This window comes from Nipponia nippon, unplaced genomic scaffold, assembly GCF_047370975.1.
Source record: "Nipponia nippon isolate SJK-2023a ecotype South Korea unplaced genomic scaffold, ASM4737097v1 scaffold_4, whole genome shotgun sequence".
In the NCBI taxonomy this organism is placed as follows: domain Eukaryota; kingdom Metazoa; phylum Chordata; class Aves; order Pelecaniformes; family Threskiornithidae; genus Nipponia; species Nipponia nippon.
In genome coordinates, this window is record NW_028262358.1 from 96786724 (window position 1) to 96807566 (window position 20843).

The 20843-nt window shown below is 39.8% G+C and overlaps 1 protein-coding gene across 1 annotated transcript in view; it reads left to right on the forward strand.

Moving 5' to 3' along the window:
• Positions 1 to 20843, forward strand: part of EYS (EGF-like photoreceptor maintenance factor) — a 923675-nt gene that overhangs the window by 370885 nt on the left and 531947 nt on the right. Inside the window, exon 23 of the mRNA XM_087776394.1 lies at positions 15017 to 15276. Within this exon, the coding sequence (XP_087632520.1) occupies positions 15017 to 15276 (260 nt within the window). The remainder of the gene's footprint in view (positions 1 to 15016; positions 15277 to 20843) is intronic.

The following is a 20843-nucleotide window of genomic DNA, read 5'->3' on the forward strand; positions in this document are numbered from 1 at the left end:
TGTTCAGCCATCCTCAGGAAAGCAGGGCTCCATCACGCGTAACGGTTACTGGGGAAGACAAACGCCATCACGCCCAATGTCCCCCCCTTCCTTCTTCTTCCCCCAGCTTATATACTGAGCATGACGTCATATGGTATGGAATAGCCCTTTGGCCAGTCTGGGTCAGCTGTCCTAGCTATGCTCCCTCCCAGCTTCTTGTGCACCTGGCAGAGCACAAGAAGCTGAAAAGTCCTTAACCGGTGTAAACTCTGTTCAGCAAGAACCAAAACATCAATGCGTTATCAACATTATTCTCATCCTAAATCCAAAACACAGCACTCTGCCAGCTACTAAGAAGAAAACTAACTCTATCCCAGCTGAAACCAGGACAGTATCCACCCCTTATTCCATACCATTTATGTCATGCTCAGGTCCCACGTTATGCAATACATCCTCATTAACCACCACCCCACTTATTTTATGGACCACCCCTGTAAAATGTCTGTAAAATGTCCATAAACATCCACAAATGTCCATATAATGTCCATTGAGTTCATTTAGTCCGTGACTTTGGGCTCCATCTGTGATGGTGGTCACTCAGGACAGGAGAGCTGGTGTGTTGCGTGGAGTTATTGGGCACCAAAGCCAGCTCAGGTTGGGTCACTGCTGCACTTGCACTGCTTCTTGTAAGGCTTCTTCTCCATTGGTTCAGGTGGTTCCTGGTATGGTAATTCCTATAACATGCAACTCAGATCATGGGTTACAACAATTTAAAAGGTATTTCCATTACAATCTCCACCCCTGGCCCCTTTGGGCCAGGATTAACATTGCAAGGAACTCCTCCCCTTGCTCCTAGCCTGGCTAGCAATAAGGGGTTCTTGCTATAGTAATTCCCATAACATGCAACTCAAATCCCAGGGTACAACAATTTAAAGGTATTTCCATTACAATCTCCACCCCGGCCCCTTTGGTCCAGACCATTGGGCTTAACACTGCAATGGACTCCTCCCCTTGCCCCTGCTCCGGCTTGGACTTATCCACAGACTGCAGTCCCTTAGGGGTTTACCTGCTCCAAGTGGAGCCTTGTCTATGAGCCACAGTCTCTCCAGGGGTATACCTGCTGCGGCATGGATTTATCCGCAGCCACAGTCACTTAGAGGTGCACCTGTTCCCACATGGCCTTCTCCATGGGCCACAATGCTTTCAGAGATATACCTGCTCCAGCGTGGCCTTGCCCGCAGCCACAGTCTCTTCAGAAGTAAACTTGCTCCACCGTGGCCTTATCCGCAGCCACAGTCTCTTCAGAAGTAAGCTTGTTCCACCATGGCCTTACCCATGGCCACACGCTTTGAGGTGCTCCAGCATGACCTCATGCACAGCCACTGATGCCTCAAGGCGTACCTGCTGCAGCATGGACTTATCCACAGCCACAGATGCTTCGAGGTATACCTTCTCCAGCATGGACTTATCCTTGGGCCACAATCCCTTCAAGAGGTATATCTGCTGCGGCACAGACATAACCATGGCCACAGATGCTTCGAGACATACCTGCTCTGGCATGGGCTTATCCACGTCCACAGATGCTTCGGGGTGTCCTGCTCCCGCATGGACTCATCCACAGGTCACAGTCCCTTCGACTCGAGTTCACACTGGAGTTCCAGCCTGTCCAGTACAGCAGCACAGAAACAGCAGCGATGCCCTGGCCATCTGCCAGCCCAGGCGCATGGCTGTTGTTGTTATCAAAATGTTCCCAGGCACAGCAGAGTAAGATGATAAGCAGTTCAGCAAGCAGCAAAAGCAAAAAGCAGCCACTAACGAGCACTAGACTCTAATATACAGTAAGGCAAGCAAGCCCCATGGCAAGTACAGAAGCCTGCCAATTAATACCTAAACAGCAATACCTGCTATAACTTCGATCTAGCACATTCCAATTAAATCTGTCGTTATCTCGAACCCTTCGAGCCCCACGTTGGGCGCCAAAAGGGACTGTTGTGGTTTAACCCCAGCCAGCAACTAAGCACCACACAGCCGCTCGCTCACTCCCCCCTGGTGGGATGGGGGAGAGAATCGGAAGAGTAAAAGTGAGAAAACTCATGGGTTGAGATAAAGACAGTTTAATGGGTAAAGCAAAAGCCGCGCGCGCAAGCAAAGCAAAGCAAGGAATTCATTCACTACTTCCCGTCAGCAGGCAGGTGTTCAGCCATCCTCAGGAAAGCAGGGCTCCATCACGCGTAACGGTTACTGGGGAAGACAAACGCCATCACGCCCAATGTCCCCCCCTTCCTTCTTCTTCCCCCAGCTTATATACTGAGCATGACGTCATATGGTATGGAATAGCCCTTTGGCCAGTCTGGGTCAGCTGTCCTAGCTATGCTCCCTCCCAGCTTCTTGTGCACCTGGCAGAGCACAAGAAGCTGAAAAGTCCTTAACCGGTGTAAACTCTGTTCAGCAAGAACCAAAACATCAATGCGTTATCAACATTATTCTCATCCTAAATCCAAAACACAGCACTCTGCCAGCTACTAAGAAGAAAACTAACTCTATCCCAGCTGAAACCAGGACAAGAGGGAATAAGTGTTTATTATTATGGTTATAATTATTAAAATTACATAAGCTCTACCAGCTCCACACACCAAAAAACTCTTAAAACAATTTCTTCTTCAGTTCTATGAGAAATTCATGTGAAACTGTTCACTGTTGGACTACCTTTTTCGTAGAAGAATACAGCTGCCTCTGAAATATCAGGGATTCATAGCATATCAGAATGAAGAGGATAGAACAGTTTAAAAAAAAAAAGAAAACCAAAAAACAACCAACCCACGGAACTGAATTTTCAAAAGTACCTGACTTACTTAGACTGTTAGATAGTATTTTCAGATTTGAGGAAAGCGGTTTGGTCCAGATAGTTCTTTGTGTATCTGACAGAGAACCCTAAGTTCATAAGCCTACTTGCACTATTTCCTTTATAGCCAATGAAGATAAGTAGATGGAGAGAGAGATTCCTTCCAAAAGCCATTCAGCTCATCTGAGATCTGAACTTCTAAGTAACTTCTCTCCACTGACAAAACAGCATCTTCAAAGTGGCTTAACTCATAATGTATAAACTCCCAGAATTGCATGGGTGAAAGACAAGTCTGTTCCTAGCTGGTGTGCTCTGCAGTCTTTCTGACGGCCAGATTCCTCGGCTGTTGTTGTGGTTTAACCCCAGCCAGTAACTAAGCACCACACAGCCGCTTGCTCACTCCCCCCTCCCTGGTGGGAAGGGGGAGAGAATTGGAAGCGTAAAAGTGAGAACACTCATGGGTCAAGAACAGTTTAATAATTGAAATAAAGTAAAATAGTAATAACAACAATAATATACAAAGCAAGTGATGCACGATGCAATTGCTCACCACCCATCAACTGATGCCCATTCCATCCCTGAGCAGCGGTCCCCCTGCTCCTGGCCACCTCCCCCCAGCTTATATACTGAGCATGGCATCATATGGTGTGGAATAGCCCTTTGGCCAGTCTGGGTCAGCTGTCCTGGCTGTGCCCCCTCCCAGCTTCTTGTGCACCTGGCAGAGCATGGGAAGCTGAAAAGTCCTTGACCAGTGTAAGCACTGCTTATCAACAACTAAAACATCAGTGTGTTATCAACATTATTCTCATCCTAAATCCAAACCACAGCATACTAGGAGGAAAATCAACTCTATCCCAGCTGAAACCAGGACAGCTGTCTAGGTGAAATGGAGCTTAGTCCAGGGTGACTTTTAGTTCAGATTGTGAGTAGATTTTTGAAGTAAATCTCGTAGACATACCCAGTTACCATGCTTTAGTTAGCTTGCAACGTCAGATGATCCTGTACATGCAAACTGGAATCTTTCTAGATGAAACCAAATTAGAGGGTACACTCAGAATGTGTCCTGTGTGATACAAATACTACTGGATATTCAGTCCATGACAAACGACTGGAACTAGTCTGAAGTAAACCAGGCAAAACATATGCAGTGTTTATGTAGGATCTGCACCAACTCCTTTGCTTCACACATCATCTCTATTTGTGCCATACTATGGGAGCATAGCCTTTGGCTCCTTTCTTTCCTCTATGTCATCCCAGTGTGGAATGACATGCCCAGGATGGGCAATGTAAAGAAGATGGCTTCTGGCTGCATAGGCGGAAACAGTGAGGCTCAGGCACTCATCTTCTTTTTTTTTAAATGGGACTAAGATGATGTTTTGTGCTGCTTCATTATGATCCACTAAGAAAGGCACTCAGACTGTATATACAGTATCACTAGAATGACATACATTGGAGCTAACACTACAAAGAAGATAGTACATAATCGTACATCCCTTCAGGGAAGCCCCAGTTGTGCAGCATCAAATGGGCTTCCAGTCAGGGCCAGCATGCCATGCAGAGCCTGTCTATGGAAAGATTATGCCATTCTGGTTATTTTAGCTCTTGCGGGATTTTCTTACAAGGAAACAACTCAATGCATTGTTTCTGCTGTTAAATAGAAAGGATGTTCACGTGAGAACTTGTTGCTGCAGTCTTAAACAAAGGCAGGGACACACAGCTAGTGCAGTCGCATGTACTGAGACTCCTCTGTTAAAATTAGCCAGCAAAGTTTTTCCAGTGGTCAAGGGATGCATGCCACACAACACAGACCACAGAGGCAAGGTCTACATGCTACCCAGGACAGCACAGTACTGGTTAACTCTTACATGGATTACTGACGCCTTGATGCACAATGGGATTCTAGTCTGGATCACTACAGATGCCTTTGCTACCTGTCTTTTGCAGAAGTTCTTGATACTTTCTTTCATTAGTAGACCATGAATTGCTGAAATGTGAGACTTGGATTAGTATTCTACTGCTTAAACAACTTCCAGTGCTCAACAGTATTCACATTCCTACTGAACTAATGGACAAACACTAGCAATAGTTGGTGGTTTTTCAATATTAGCAATGGCTATTGGGATCAACCTCTAGCTTATATTCATTCAGTGCTTCCACTTTGCTATTATTGAATAGATAATACACAAAGCACCAGTTGGTCAAGTAAATAGTTTGAAAAGTAATATATTCAAAATAAATAATAGATTGTTTTACAAATACTAGTGTTAACTTAGGAGGCATGTTGACTTGCATAGTATTCAACAACCTTCATACAGCATATGAACAGAGGAAAAGAGTGAAAGTTGTTTCAGCCAGTTTAACCAGGTATCTTAGGACACAGTGTAAATTTTACTGTAGCGTTCTTTTACAGATAAATTTGATTTCTCAGGTGTAATGGCAGCAAGGTCCATTGCATTTACAGTTCACGCACTATATTAGTAATCATAGTACTACTACACGTAGTTTGCATTACATGATGCAAACTTCTCAGACACTTAGAACAATTAGGCATGCAATAAAGGGTTCATCTGTGCATGTCTGTTATTACCTGTACCATTCCCCAAGTATTTTATCTATGCTTTCTTAGTCTCTACTTCAGATTCAACTTGAAGACTGCAAGTGGTACGTGTACTTCCCATAAGCCAGCACATATCTCTCTGTTAAATTAAGAAATTGTAGGTATGACAAAGGTAACAATTTTGTTTTCCTTAATTTCAGCTTCCCACCATTATTCTAACAGCTGATAAAGGCAGATGGAATTTCTTCTATAATTTGTGAAATTGATATTCACCTATCAGTTTACTTTGTGAAAGACAAATTGCTCTTTCCTCACTTATTGATTAATCCTTTGGAGAGAGGTGAGAAGGGAAGAGGTGATATTTCTTCCTGCATGACCACTTCCTTGCTGTACGCATTTACACAGCTTGGAAAGATATTTATCATTTGGTCATGGCAGACATGAGTGTATTGAGAAATCAAAACCACTGGATAATGGATGAGTTTCTTGACTATTTCTTCCGTTGTTTAATCTTTTTATGCCCTGAACCACTTCACTGAAATCAAACCAAGTTTATTTCACTGCTAATGAAACTCCCCATTGTCAGATTGACAGCCCAAGGAGCTGAACTTGCTTATTGACTAGCCACAGCAGTGGTAGTTTAATACCACTTCCTTGCACTGAATTGAGAAGATGAGAGGATAGTTCAGTCTCTGTGCTCAAATTGATAACTCAGTTTACAGAAAGTGGTGATGACTTGCAGTAATTGTGATAATGAAGGGTGATATCGTAATAATGAAGGATGTCCTAGTATTTCTCAAAGGCAAAGCTGAAAGGCTTATATCTGACCTACTGACATGGCATTGTTGACTGGGAGAGCACCTAACCACACCTGGAATTTATCTAAACCACAATTAAATATATGTATTTTTACTTTATTTTTAACTTGAGAGTTATAGCTTAAGAAGTTGAGTTGCTCTGGACAAGTGCAAGCAACAAGACATGCCACTCCTAAAAAAAAAGTTGGTCGCCTAAGCTGAGATACCGTCGTACTTTCACAGTGCCCAGCACTCCTTACAACAGTCAGGCAGACCTTGGGGATTGGTTGTACACCTGCACTGAACTGTATGATTCAGTTCAGGAGCTTGAAGTAGAAAGCACTGGTGTGGAAAAGATCCTCCTGTTACTCACATTAACCAAAAGTTTTCTGGCACACCTCAGAAAAAGGCAAGGAGTGAGCAAATTTATAACACAGCATTTTTATTTCAGGAGTTAATTGGTCCTGCCTTCTTAACCACAGCAATAAAAGAAATAGGAATTTTAGTCTTTGCCATTATTATCCTTTATGATTTTACCTCAGTCATTTAAATATTCTACCCTGTTGCTGCTATTCATAAAGATTACTATATATGTCCCATGTTAAGAATATGTAAAAAAAGAGCAGAATAAAAACTAAGAATACTTTTGCAATGTGGAACAGATTAAGCAACTAGTTTCATCCTCAGTCTTGGGCTTTTTTCCCTGTCACAGGTCACTTCCTTCTCCCGGGCTGCCAGCTGCAGCCTGGCTGTGGCCCTCAGCCCCCCCAACAGAAAGGGCTATGGTTTGTCAGGCAGTGACTGCAGGCGGGGGTGGGGGGAGGGTGTCACCCCCTCCTAGAGGGGCCACCCCCAGAGCTGAAGCTGGAGCAGGGGAGGCAGCAGTCACTGGACCCCAGTGCAGGGGTTAAACCAGCGACACCCAGCTCAGGCCACGGTGAGGCTGAGCCCCCGCACTGCTGGGTCAACGCATAGCCGAGGGCCTTATACAAGCAGTGGCAAAAGTCATAAAATCACAGAATCGTAGAATGGTTTGGGTTGGAAGGGACCTTTAAAGATCAGCTAGTTCAACCCCCCTGCCATGGGCAGGGACATCTTTGACTAGATCAAGTTGCTCAAAATCCTATTCAGCCTGGCTTTGAACACTTTCCAATGATGGGGCATCCACAACTTCTCTGGGCAACCTGTTCCAATGTCTCACCACCCTTATTGTAAAATTTCTTTCTTATGTCTAATCTAAATCTGCCCTCTTCCAGTTTAAAACTGTTGTCCCTTGTCCTGTCACTACAGGCCCTGGTAGAAAGTCTCCATCTTTCTTACAAGCTCCCTTTAATTTTTGAAAGGCCCAATTAAGTCCCCCCAGAGCGTTTTCTCCAGGCTGAGCAACCCCAGCTCTCAGCCTTTCTCCATAGGCATTGTCTTGACCATCCTCTGGACCCGCTCTAACAGGTCCATGTCTTTTGTGCACTGGGGACTGCAGAGCTGAGTGCAGTACTCCAAGTGGGGTCTCACGAGAGCATAGTAGAGGGTCAGAATCATTTCCCTTGACCTTGCTTCTTTTTATGCAGCCCAGGACATGATTGGCTTTCTGGGCTGCAAGTGCACATTGCCAGCTCACGTCCAGTTTTTCATCCACCAGTATCCCCAAGTCCTTCTCTGCAGGGCTGCTCTTAATCCATTCATCCCTCATCCTATATTGATAACTGGTGATTGTGGCAATCCAGGAGTAAGACCTTGTACTTGGCCTTGTTGAACTTCATGAGGTTCACATGGCCCCACTTCTCACACTTGTCAAAGTCCCTCGGGATGGCATCCCTTCCTTCAAGTATATCAACTGCACCGCTCAGCTTGGTGTCATCTGCAAACTTGCTGAGGGTGTGCTCAGTCCCACTGTCTATGTCATTGATGACGATACTAAATAGTATTGGTCCCAGTACAGACCTGTGAGGAGCACCACCTGTTACTGATCTCCGTTTGGACATGGAGCCACTGGCTATAACTCTTTGGACACAGCCATTCAGCCACTTCCTTATCCATCTAACAGTCCATCCATCAAACCCATATTTCTCCAATTTAGCAGCAAGAATGTTGTGTGGGACTGTATTAAAGGCCTTACAGAAGTCAAAGTAGATGACATCTGTAGCTGTTCCCTTGTCCACTGATGCAGTCACTCTATTGTAGAGGGCCACTGGGTTAGTCAGGCATGATTTGCCCTTGGTGAAGCCATGTTGGCTGTCTCTGATTACCTCCCTGTCATCCATATGTTTCAACATAGCTTGCAGGAGGATCTGTTCCACGATCTTCCCAGGCACAGAGGTGAAGCTGACAGGTCAGTAGTTCCCAGGGTCCTCCTTTTTAAAAATGGGCATGACGTTTCCCTTTTTCCAGTCACTGGGGACTTTGCCTGACTGCCATGATTTTTCAGCTGTGATGGAGAGTGGCTTAGCAACTACATCAGCCAATTCCCTCAGGACCCTGAGGTGCATCTCAGTGAGTCCCACGGACTTATGTATGTTCACGTTCCGCAGGTGGGCTCAAACCTGACTGTCTCCTAGGATTGGAAAGGTTTCATTCCCCCAGTCCCTGGCATGAGGTGCAGAGGCTAGAGAGATGTGGGAAGAGAGATTAGCATTGAAAACTGAGGAAAAAAATTGCTGAGTACCTCAGCTGCCTGTGTGTCAGTTGTCACCAGTTCTCCTATCTTATTTATCACAGAGGTACATTTTCTTTAATCTTCCTTTTCTGGCCAACGTACCTGTAAAAGCCCTTCTTATTATTCTTTGCATCCTTTGCCAAATTCATCTCCAAATGTGCCTTAGCTTTTCTAATCCCATCCCTACACATCGGGGCAGCATCCTATATGCTCCTCAGGATACACATCCCTTGTTCCATTGCCTGTGCATTTCCTTCTTACGCTTCAGTTTGTCCAGGAGGTCCTTACTAAGCCATTCTGGTCTCCTGCCTTCCTTGCCTGATTTCTTACATGTGGAAATCGAGCGCTGTTGTGCTCTAAGAAGAAATGTCCTTAAGGTTCTGCCAGCTCTATTCAGCTCCTTTGTCCCTGAGGACAGTTTTCTAGGGGGTCCCATCTGCTAATTCCTGAAACGACTGGAAGTTTGCTTTCCTAAAATTCAGGGTCCTGAATCAGCTGGTCCACATCCCTCAAGACTGTGAATTCCATCAGGGCATAAGCACTGCAGCCCAGGCTGCCACCAATCTTGACCTCTCTAATTAGTTCATCTGTGTCACGTTTGATTGGATACAAATGGAGAGCTCTAGGAAGAAGGTAGCAAAGGAATAACAGAAGTGATGATAAAGAGAGATTCAGATGAATTCAGGGGAGTGGAGGAGAGACGTGTGGAAATTTGAGGAGAACATCTAAGAGTGCCATATGAGAGTGGAGAACTAGTATTGCTAGAAGAACATCAGAGATAAACTCATAACAGGGCTTTTGGTGGTGAAAGCTGGTGGAGTACGTAAGGTAGGTCAGATAGCTGAACAAAAAGTGCATTAAGGTTTCAGAGAAAAAAAGAAAAAAAATGTTTGTGGGAGGAAAGAGGAGAGAGAAAAATTAATTTTTGAAGCCTCTGTGGTGACTGGAAGCGTATGTCTTTGGAGCTTTGTAGTGTGTGTTGGTGCTCTAAATTAAAAGCTGTGCATGTATTGAAAGTGAGCTCTCATTTTACTACTTCAGGTGGTCCAATAGCCTCTAGTTTATACAGAATAAATTCATCACTGAGCACTGTGGCTTTTCAGGCTGTTAGTTGATTTGATTAAGTGCACTAGACAACATAACCTCTTACTGTAGAATGGACCATTGTTGCATGCACTGTATAGCTAACAGGCCAACCTCATCTTCACTGAACATCTTGCCATTTCTCATCAAGATCTTGTCAAATAAAGAGGTAGGTGAATGATGGGCACAGTGTATCTGAGGGTTCAGTTTAGGATTCCTGTTGCTTTGACTGAACAAATAAGGAAAAAACAGTTCTGCTGTATCTTGAATATTGCATTTTTTTCTGTAGAAACACCTCTGTCTGTGGCAAAGGCAGGTCCTTTGACTGATACTTTCTGAAAATTTGATACAAAATACAGAGGACTGAAAAGACCAGTTTCTTTTATTTTTCTGCTGTAAGACATCTGAAAGCAAAAAACATCTCTTTCTGAAATTTGTTTTGTTCTGGTATAATCATCTGCATTACTGCTTTTGTCAAGCTTTGGCATTTTTCCAGAGCTTCTGGCTGAACTAGGTTGGAATGAGCCCACCAATAGGCTTTTCTAATTGGTAGAAAGTCACTTTAGAACACTTAAGATTCAGAGTGGTTGATATGCTGAAAAAATGGCTTTGGCTGAGGGCAGCTCTTGCTGATGTGTGTAAATAACTGATGGAAGGGAGTGAAAAAGATGGAGGCAGACTCTTCTCAGTGGTATCCAGTGACAGGACAAGAGGTAGTGGGCAAAAGCTGAAATACGTGAAATTCTACTTTAAGATTAAGAAAACACTTTTTTAATGTGAGGGTGGCCCGGTGCTGGAACAGGTTGCCCAGAGAGTTGTCGAGTCTCCATCTTTGGAGATACTCAAAACCCCACCAGGCACAGACCTGAGAAACCTCTGGTTGACCCTGTTTTGGGCAGGGGGGACTAGATGAGCCTCAGAGACTTTTTCCAGCGTCAACTATTCAGGGATTCTTAAGACTCTTCCCTGTTATTTGATTCTTTAAAACCTATAAGGTAGAACATAAGGCAAGTGATACCAATATATTTCACTGCAATGTGAGAAGTAAAAAGGGAGTTTTCAAGCAGGTGAGAACCAAATAATTTAATAGTTAACTGACCATATAGAGATAGAGGAACTTATAACATTAATATTAAACTACACCTTGCAATTTGTAACTTTTACTTTAATGTTTAAGCAGGTTGTAAAATACAAAACTGTGGATATGATTTATATTGTATATTTTCATTATCCTATTCTTTTATTTGTGTCTGCATGGAAAGCTCTTAAATCTATGGAGAGATGTATGGAAAGTCAACAGATAATACTTATGCAAACTGATCTATATGTGTTGGAGGAGTTCTGCACGTCACAATCAAAGCACCGTGTGGGGTTTATATTATGAAAATGAATAATTTAAAGAGAAGAATCATGCATGATTTGATTTTGTAGTATCAATGGAAATATTTGGATTTGGTTATTTAAAAGAAAATGTTTATATGGATTCTGGAGGAAGGGAAATTAGGTTGATGTAAAAATTCTTAGTTTTAATTAAGTCTTCTGTTTCTCTCATTATGTGTGCTAGTGCATGTTTCCTTGCTAGTGTATTCTTCCTCTTTTTGAAGATGTTGTAAATTATTCTGCTGTTTAATAGATGCTTTTATTATTTAAAATTAAAATATCATTTCAACAGCCTGTCAGATTATTTTTGACAAAATTATTTTCAACAAAAAATAACATTGTTGGCTCCCCCCCCTCCCCCAAGTTTTTCTCACAACTGATTGTAAAGCATAGAACAGAAAGAGTGGGATACAACTATTCTTGATGTTTCTGATAGGTTATCTTCTCATTGCTATTTGTAAAAGTTACAAAAACAAGTATGCAATTAGGGTATGAAAGGATAAGATGGCGTTTGCTTAATTGTGTAATATAAGTCAAATGTTTTCGTAGTGAATCTGGAAATATATGATATGCCTTATTTAAGGATTTAATTTTTGTGATTTTTCATAAATGTCAAAAGTCTTATAAGAAAGGCCGTGTAAAAACTTTAGCTTCAGAATTTACAGCTATGTGTAAAGAAATTTAGTGATTCTGTTTGATCTTAAGAGAAAATGTAAAAGATGTTTTCCAGTATTTTCTTGCTGGAGCTTAGCACGTTTCCTGCATTGTTTCTTTAATTTTATAAGATTAGCTATGATAAAGTCATTTCAGATACCCAAAGTAACTTACATTTGCATATATAAGTCTTTTAGATTTATATTTATTTAGCCTTATGGAAGTTTTAAACTTACACAGTTTCTAAAAAAATTCTGAATGTATTCCTGGTGAATACAGCAGAGTAGTTTACAGGCAATAGCAAACTTTCATGCTTAAAGGGATTTTGATTAATAAATTTGATTAATATGATAGTTTTATATCTATGACTTGCATTTTTAGATTGCTTTTATGAAACTTGGCATTATTTAAACACCAAGTATTGGCAAATAAGTTCAAAAAAGTTTATCATTTCTAAATGATTTAGGAATAAACACAAAGTTGTGTACAGAACATGTACCATATTTACATTTTCCTCTTTAGAAGATATATGAAAACTTTCATTGTATTTTGCTAGCACTATTAGAACTTTTTATTTGAGTTTACAAGGTGATAAAAGAACAGAAAGAAGTTGAGCAATGACTGTCTTTATGTGGTCTCCTAAAAGCATGTATTACCTTCCACCCCTGCCCCTTGAAGATCCTGGATATCATCTTGATTTTTCTAATGTAGTGAATGAAAGGGTAATTTTGAAAAAGGCAGTTTGTTTGGTTTTTGCCTTTTGATCAGATAATTTACGAGAATATCAGCTATAGTAGCTTAATTGGTAATCCACAGTTAAAAAACTCTGCTCTATATTCTATATTCCGTGCTTTTAATATTTGTAACACTTCCTTACCTTGTTTAAATAACAGTTCTCATTAAGACAAAATCTTGCCTTGACTCTTAAAACTAGGCTTCAAGATAGACACTTCTATGTATGTTTTCACATTTAATGGGGGTACCAGCGACTTCTTAATAATACAGATAAGAGTACAATAAAACTATGTTATTGTCTCTTTTGCATTAATGTTGCTCTTTGCATCTCAGTTGGTAGCTGGCATGAAACCAGGGTAGGGCTGGCTAGTTGTTTAGTGTAGATAATGCTGTGTTTCAGTGATCTCCATCTGACATGATGTTCTCTGTGGCCATACAGGATAGTTTTGATAACTCAAAGGCAGTTACAAAACTCATTAGGGAAAAGGGAATGGAACATGTGTTAGTTTGCTTCTCTGCGCCTCAGTTACACCCATAACAGTTGGACCAGTTAAGAGTTGAACCCCATTCTAACATGAAGTGAAAGGCTCTCCATTTAATGAGCTTTGCAAGCTCCAAATGAAGCATAGACAAGGTCCTGCAAGTCACTTTGGAGTGGTTCATTGGTAGTAGTTTATCCAGAACTTCATAAATTAAGTCAAGAAAAAAAAAAGAGCAGCTGTAAAACAATTAACATCTAAAATACTTGTTCTGATCTGTTGGGACAGAGTGTTCTACTGTGTCCAGTGTCAGTGATTTGGCGATAACATAATTTGTAGTAGAGGCTCATACTTTTCTAGATTGACTACTTAGGAGAAAAGTAAACAAAGCGCTGAGTAGTGGGTGCGCTGTTATTCAGTGGGTATTGCCTCCAGATACCAAATTGATGCTACCATGTATAGCAAAAGCAGATATGTTTGTTGTGCTTAAACACAGATGAACAAACCATGTTTATTTATAACCATATTTCCAAAAATGTGTTTTGGGTGCTATAACTGATAAATGAGTCCTGAAATGTGATTTTTGTCATAGTTACTTTAAGAATGCCTGAATGCCTTTTGATAGACCTATTTTTCTTCCTGTGAAAAACGTACAGTAACCTGATTTTTGAATACTCGGGACTTTCAAATGATAAAGTTCCTTAGTAATACCCATTTCATTTCATGTGACATGGAAATCATACCCCATGAACCAATCACGCAGAACATCAAAAATGTTACGGAAAACACTGTGTTTGTTTTAAAGGGGCCAGGTTTGCCTTTTGTGTGGCAAGCAATACCTGTGCCTTACAGAACAGAAGTACCTAATTAATTCTCCATTGAATGACCTATTTAAGAACAATTCCTTTTATGCAATCAGAACTATCAAGCTATATTTGAATGGTTTAATGGTTTAATTAATCAATATCAATCAAAACAAGTAAGAGCTGATATAGTTAATGTTCTGTATTGTCTGCTGTCATCTGCAACTATTTTGCAGATATGTTGAATTTAATTGTCTTCAGTGAAAGGAACAAGAATGTGTACCTTTTAAAGCACATAAAACTTTCTTTTATTGCAGCTAATGAGGAAATTTTCTCTGCAAACTTTGAAATGATTAGCAAATTGTTATCCTTGAATTTTTAGAGCCTTATCATCATATGTTGTAAATAAAAACAGATATTTATCTAATTCATGAAGATAGATTCTTTTACAATCAGATGTAGTGTAGATTTTGGTCCAAATTTTCTGTGTTGTTAATAACAGGTCTTCACAAGAGCACACAAAAACCAGAAAGAATGTCATAAAAAGAGGGTTTTTCTATCATTTATTGTGCCTTTGACTGCCTACCTTCTTTCTTAAAAGTGTACTGAATGCTACTTGGTGCATTTCATCCCAAACACTGCAGTACCTACTTAGTAGTTCTACACATATGAAAAGATGTCTTTCTAATCCTAAAGCTTAAAGAAACTTACATTCCACATTTGATAATTTGCGGCAGTGTTTCAGCTTAAAGAAGATCCACAGATGATTCTGTCAGCATTAACTAAACCAGGTGATTCTCCAAGTGGATAAATCCTGTGATTTAGAATAAGTCATTTTGCTTTTGCTCAAATAAATTGTGGGAGAAGAACCTGAATATCTTTTATTCGTAGTGCAGTCTGATACAATTGGCAGAAAAAAGCTATGCACAGAAAAAGAATCGTGATTTTTTTTTTTTTTTTTTTTTAAATAGTTGGAACTGATTGGGCTAAGTTGTTGATTTTCATTCTTCTACCACGTTGACACTCTTTTTTTCCTTCTTTCTTCCTTTCCCAGATGCACGTGTACAGCAGGGTGGACAGGGCCAGACTGCAGTGAAGATATAAATGAATGTGACTCTGAACCATGCTTGAATGGAGCCACCTGTTACGAATCTGTTAAGCAAGGACAGTTTGTATGCATTTGTCCTCCATTTTATACTGGTGACTTCTGCCATCAGCGCTTTAGTCCCTGTGAGCTGCCTTACAATCCGTGCATAAACAATTCAACCTGTTTGGCACAAGTCGATGGAAATCCAGTGTGCATTTGCAAAACAGGTATGAACTGGTATAGTTAATATTTTCTGTTGTGCTACAGAAAAGTTGCAAATATGCGTTGAATTTAATGCTATCTTCAGTGTAAGTAGCAATGTATATCTTTCAAAGCACATAAACCCTTCATGAATTACAGCAGGTGTATCGGTTATGTTAAAAGACTGGTAAGATAGCTGTCAGTTTGCCTACTATTAATTTCTTACATTATAGTACTTATTAAATCTATGGCTGTTTAGATTCCAGCAGTCAGAATTACTATTTCTGAGTCAGTTGTTACACAACATATAGACATGCACCTGGCCAGCAGAGCTGACAGACTAAATTGACAAAACAGAGAGGCAGAAGTAGACAAAATGTATGCAAATTGTTAAAAGTACAAAAATTGGAGCAAGTTGGAAATGGTTCGTCTTCTCGCTGAGCTGTTAGGAAAGTCTGGCACATGAGGGGAGTAATCTTCCCCTGCCTAATGGATAGAGCTGATTGCTCTCTGTATGCACAACAAACAAAATCAGAACAGGTGCTGACAGCTTTCCTGGGTCATGGTTTAAAAGACAAGATCTCTTCCTTGATGTACAAGAACTGCTATTGTGGAATGGAGCAACAGTTTAACTATGCAGAACATCACTATGGAATTCTGCATAGGAATTGATGAATACATTAATTAAAACTGTAGTGAAAATTTAAGTAGGGAGAGTACAATTACTAAATTTGGAATTTAGGCCGGATTTTGAAGTCATCACTTTTATACATATAAACGGTAGGGGTGTACCAGTGTCTTAGGGACCAAGGACAGCAAATACATTAATTGCAGTGTTACACCACTCACTGTTCATTACTCACTGTTTACTGAGCTCCAAGGATGTGGAGATAATATGTAGAAATCAGCAGTATTTATAGCTTGCGTTTTTTACTATTAAGGTAAAGGTTACTACAAGTTGCTGAGTTAAAAAAAAAGTCACTGGGGAGGTATGCAAGTTGCTTATTGAAGCAGCTTTTAGAAAAGCTGCTTTTTAAAAACAGATTTTAATACAATGTATTGATTTTGAAACTTTTCAGAAATGATGTGTAGAGAGACATGTAGTTGAAGTCTTTTCTTTACATTCCTCAGAAAAGTCTCTTTGTTTCAAAACATTTTTGTGCACAGTTTCTCAAGAATCCAAAAAACTTGCAGCCAAGATTCTTGGGGAACTTTGGAATCTTCACGGATTCTTGAAACTTGCAGCTAGGAATCTTCAGGGAACTAGCAGGGCAGTTCGTTCTTCTTGGAAAGTGGAAAAAAAATCACAATATTGAAAAAGGGTAAAAGGCATAATTCATGAAATGAGTTAATCGTTCATGCTAGGAAAAGTGCAACCATTTATTCAGGACTCTTAGGAAAAAAGGAGAGACAGTAAAATAAATTTAATTGGAAGTAGTTTATGGAAATCTGTTTCCACAGTTGTCGTCTTTTCTTTTATTCTCGTACTTTTGTCTACCATGTGCCTCCCTTTCTCTCCCAATAAACCTGTCATCATTACAGATATGATCACAAAGGGCAATCACACTGACATAGCTAGATTACTCCAGAATACCTGACTTAGTACCAGATGGCATGTTGATTTTAACTACTGGCAAGTTGTTTTCAGTACAGCCATTAGATAGTATGAATCTGGCTTAGCAAGTGTAGCAAAATGTAGCTGTGCTTACCAAGTTCTAAAGATTACCTTTAGAAAACCGTATCTGAGGTGGGTACAGTAGGACCACAAATCATGCTACTGACTGTGGTACTTATTTAGAAGAAAAAGAGAATATCCACTCATTACAGGGAGCAGGGATTGGGATGCCGTAATAGGACAGAGAAGGCAAAAGTGGATAGAGTATAAATTGGGCACAATCAAACTTGGTGCAAGATGTTAGCCTAGGACAGAATTACTACAGCAAATTAGTAGGGAGATGATGAAGTCATGATTAGTAGCAGTATAAAGCAAAACTATGCATCTTTGTTCTTGCATGTATGTTAGGGAGTTACAGTTGTCCGTTTTTGCTTTAAAGATTTTTAAAATTCTATAAATAATATAAATGTGAAACTTCCCTTTGAGGTGTCTGCCCTAGCTCTAGAGGTTTGCTTCCTGCAAGGAGATGGATTATAACATTTGTAGCACAAAACTGGGCTCTCATATTCTAGATTATAGAACAGTGTTAGACCATAAGTTTCAGTTAAGTTGTCCACACAAGCAGGTTAAACAGTTTAAAAAATTGTGATCTGTACAATTGTATGCTGGCATATTCATGGTTGCAAGAATGTTGTAGAGTAGGCCATTATTGCAAAAGTTTAGGAATCACTGCAATAGAGCAAGTGTGCCAAGAAGAGTACAGAAAACACATCTTATATACTTTGTCAGTAATTGATAAGCAAGGGTTTGATGAAGGCAATTGGGAGGAGATGGCTTATTGAGCTAGTATGCATATACCCAGCATTGAATCCTGCCATTAGTTTCTCCTGAAATGCTACATACTAAATGCAAATGAAACAGAGGAGGAAAGGACAACTTAGGGCAAATGTTTTATTGCTTAATTTATCAACATGTTCTTCTGTTCTTAAAGAATTCCATTCTTGGAATTAATCTTAATAATAGAAATGAAAATCTAGTGTAACAGAAGAGAAAGGTAGGAAACATGAGCAAAGCTATAAAATATAAATAATGTTGAAATATTTGTAGCTGAGCCTGGGCAACTGTTCCTAAATTCCCCAGAAAGTCTACTTGCAAAAGATCCGAAGAGAAATTCAACTGCATACATAAGTGAACTAGAGGGTGAATAAACTAGAGGATGAACATTAGGCCATGCTGTTCTAGATAATGTCAAGCACAAAAGTGTTAATTTCATAAAGGCAGCCCAAAGGGGAGACAGGACAGTTTGGTAAAAATAGTGTAGCTTTCTGAGAACAGTTGTGTTCCAAGAAAGAACAAATGAGTGAAAAAGATATATGCAAAATGAAGGAAAACTATGAGAGGGCATGCAACTACAGAGTGCAAGATCAGCTCTCTGGCTAGGACTCTTGAACAACGGGCCTACTTAATGATGAAATGGGAGACAAAAGGTTAACAGTTATCACAGAGAAATGTGAAACCTGGGGAAATACAGGCACATAAATATTACAGAGAATTAACAAGAGAAAAAATAATTTGCCAACATAAATGATGGGTCAGAAAACATCTAGTGTTTTCTAATAAAAGACTTTTTTTTTTTTTTAAACAGTGATTTATTCTTCTGTGAGAATTATTAGTAGATATATCTAGGAGCTAAAGCAAGGCAAGGACAGTAGGAACAGCAGATATAGTTGTTACTGACATAAAGACAGGAAGGGAAGGACAAGGTTGTTGAATTCAGAGCGTTTTTAGAATTCTTGCTTCTTATAATAGAAGGTAGAAATTAATCTCTCTCTTTAAAATTAGATGTAGATCTTTTTTTCATTAGTCCAAGTAATATCCTCAACTCGGGATGCTTATGCGGTTTCCTTATTACAATAGAAGCAATATTCTGCTTACCTTTAGTTTTGCGATGGGAAAATTCTCAGGAAACATATATGTAAATATGCTATATGTTGCATATATATGTAGAGAGAGTGTTCATACCAAAGATTTGAATGGGGTAGGTAAAACTATGGATTATTTGGTCAGCATTTGTTCACTGGCATTTTAATGAGTTGGGAAATTAAATCAATGAAATAATATATTTGTTATTGAAACAAATACACCAGAAAGTCTGGATTAATTTGACCAGATGTAGATGTCCACAGTATTAGATTGAGGAGGTATATGTACAGGTATACACAGTACACATTGAGGAGGTCCCCCTGTACTCCATTTACAGTCAATGAAGAGAAAGAAAATTTTCTGAGGTAATTCATTTCACCCAAAAGCAGACATACAAAGTCAAATGGCTCATGCTTTAGAAATATTTGTGTCACTTCGCTGACTATATGGGCAGCTTAGGACAATTTGTTCAGATGGTAGATGGGCTGAATTCTTACCACTTGCCTGTTGCCTGGATTATTATTTCTGTAGAGGGTTGTTTTTTTTTTTTTATCTACATACTTCTGAGTAGCACACGATTGTAGAGAGGAGTAAAACAAAAGAATGGAGACCAGTGATTTGTGTCATTGTAGCACACAAGTAGTCAAAAGCTTTGTCATGTTATTTGTGCTCCTTGTATCTTTGAAGATATAAAGCTGGAAGCTGAGAAGTTGAAAAACTGGTTTATGCAAGAGGAATTGCATGGGTCATAAAGTTACGACCACCAGTTTTAGGGTGTAGGGAAATTACCTGTCTTGTTCCAGGGAAAGATGTTAATGGGATCTAAGGAGAGTGTTGTGTCATCTCTAAGGAGAAACAATAGCTACACTTTGTACTGGAATTAGCAGCCCTGTTTTGTCTTTATCCTCCAAGTACTCTTTTCAAAAGCAAGACTTTATAGTTCCTTTCTTGATGCTTCAAGGTAATTTCTGAAGTCCTTGTTTTAAACAGTTCTTTCCACGACTTTCTTACGCCTTTTATCAGACTACTGTCGATAACTCTTTCCCCTTCTTTTTTAATACCCTTTGTCCTAGCATGCTAATCATTATTTTCATTTGGTCTATGGCATCTTACAGCTAGAAGTTTGAACTGAGACAAAGTATTTTTCAGCCCATGTCTCAAGACTAAGTGAAAATTATCAAAATGCGCAAAATTTGTAATATCAAGCAGAACTAATAAGTAGACGTTAAAGAACAGAAGTTATACAAATTGGAGATTGCCATTGTCAGGTTTCTGAGCCCTTCAGTGCCAGTTTCTTTTTCAGACGCATACATAATTCAGAAGAGAAATAGCCTTTTTACCATGTCTAACATTTCACACACTTTTGATTTTATTATGTGTACATACCTATGTTATAGTGAATAACCTAAATACCTACACTAATGATTATGGGGCTATTGTGATATCTCTGCTGCTTGCAAACATTGGTTCATAAATGGTTCACAGTAAGGAGACAAACATAATCCATGATACTGTGCTGATGAGTAAAACAGTAGAGAGTTTATAGGGAAAGAATCCCGTTAGTCCTCTGTGTTACCTGCAGAGGTAAATTCTGTAATGTTTCTCTGCAGTGGAATAAGGAGATGAAAATTAACATAACTATAACAGCAGATGTGTAGCTTCTACACTCTGAATATTCCTGCACTTCGCAGCTCCCAGAAGTCCCATAGGCAGATTGGAGACATGCAGTAGCCATTTCCCATATTTCAGAGAAACAGAAGGAACAATAGGATCTTTCCCATCTTAAGTAACATCATTTAATTCTTCATCCATTGACAGCAAAACTACCACAAAATGTTGGAATTTCTGTAAGCTAAAATGAATATATCATTCTGCTTGCACATAAATTGCAAGCAAATTTGAGCATACTGTCACACCCACTAGTGCTAATGTTAAGTATGAGAAAACTAGGGCTTGAGATTAGATGAGCTGCTTTTGTGACGTTCTCCATGTTTTCTCCGTATTTTTAGACCTCATATTATTAAAGGCACTTTCATGCTACCTGAACTGTTAAAA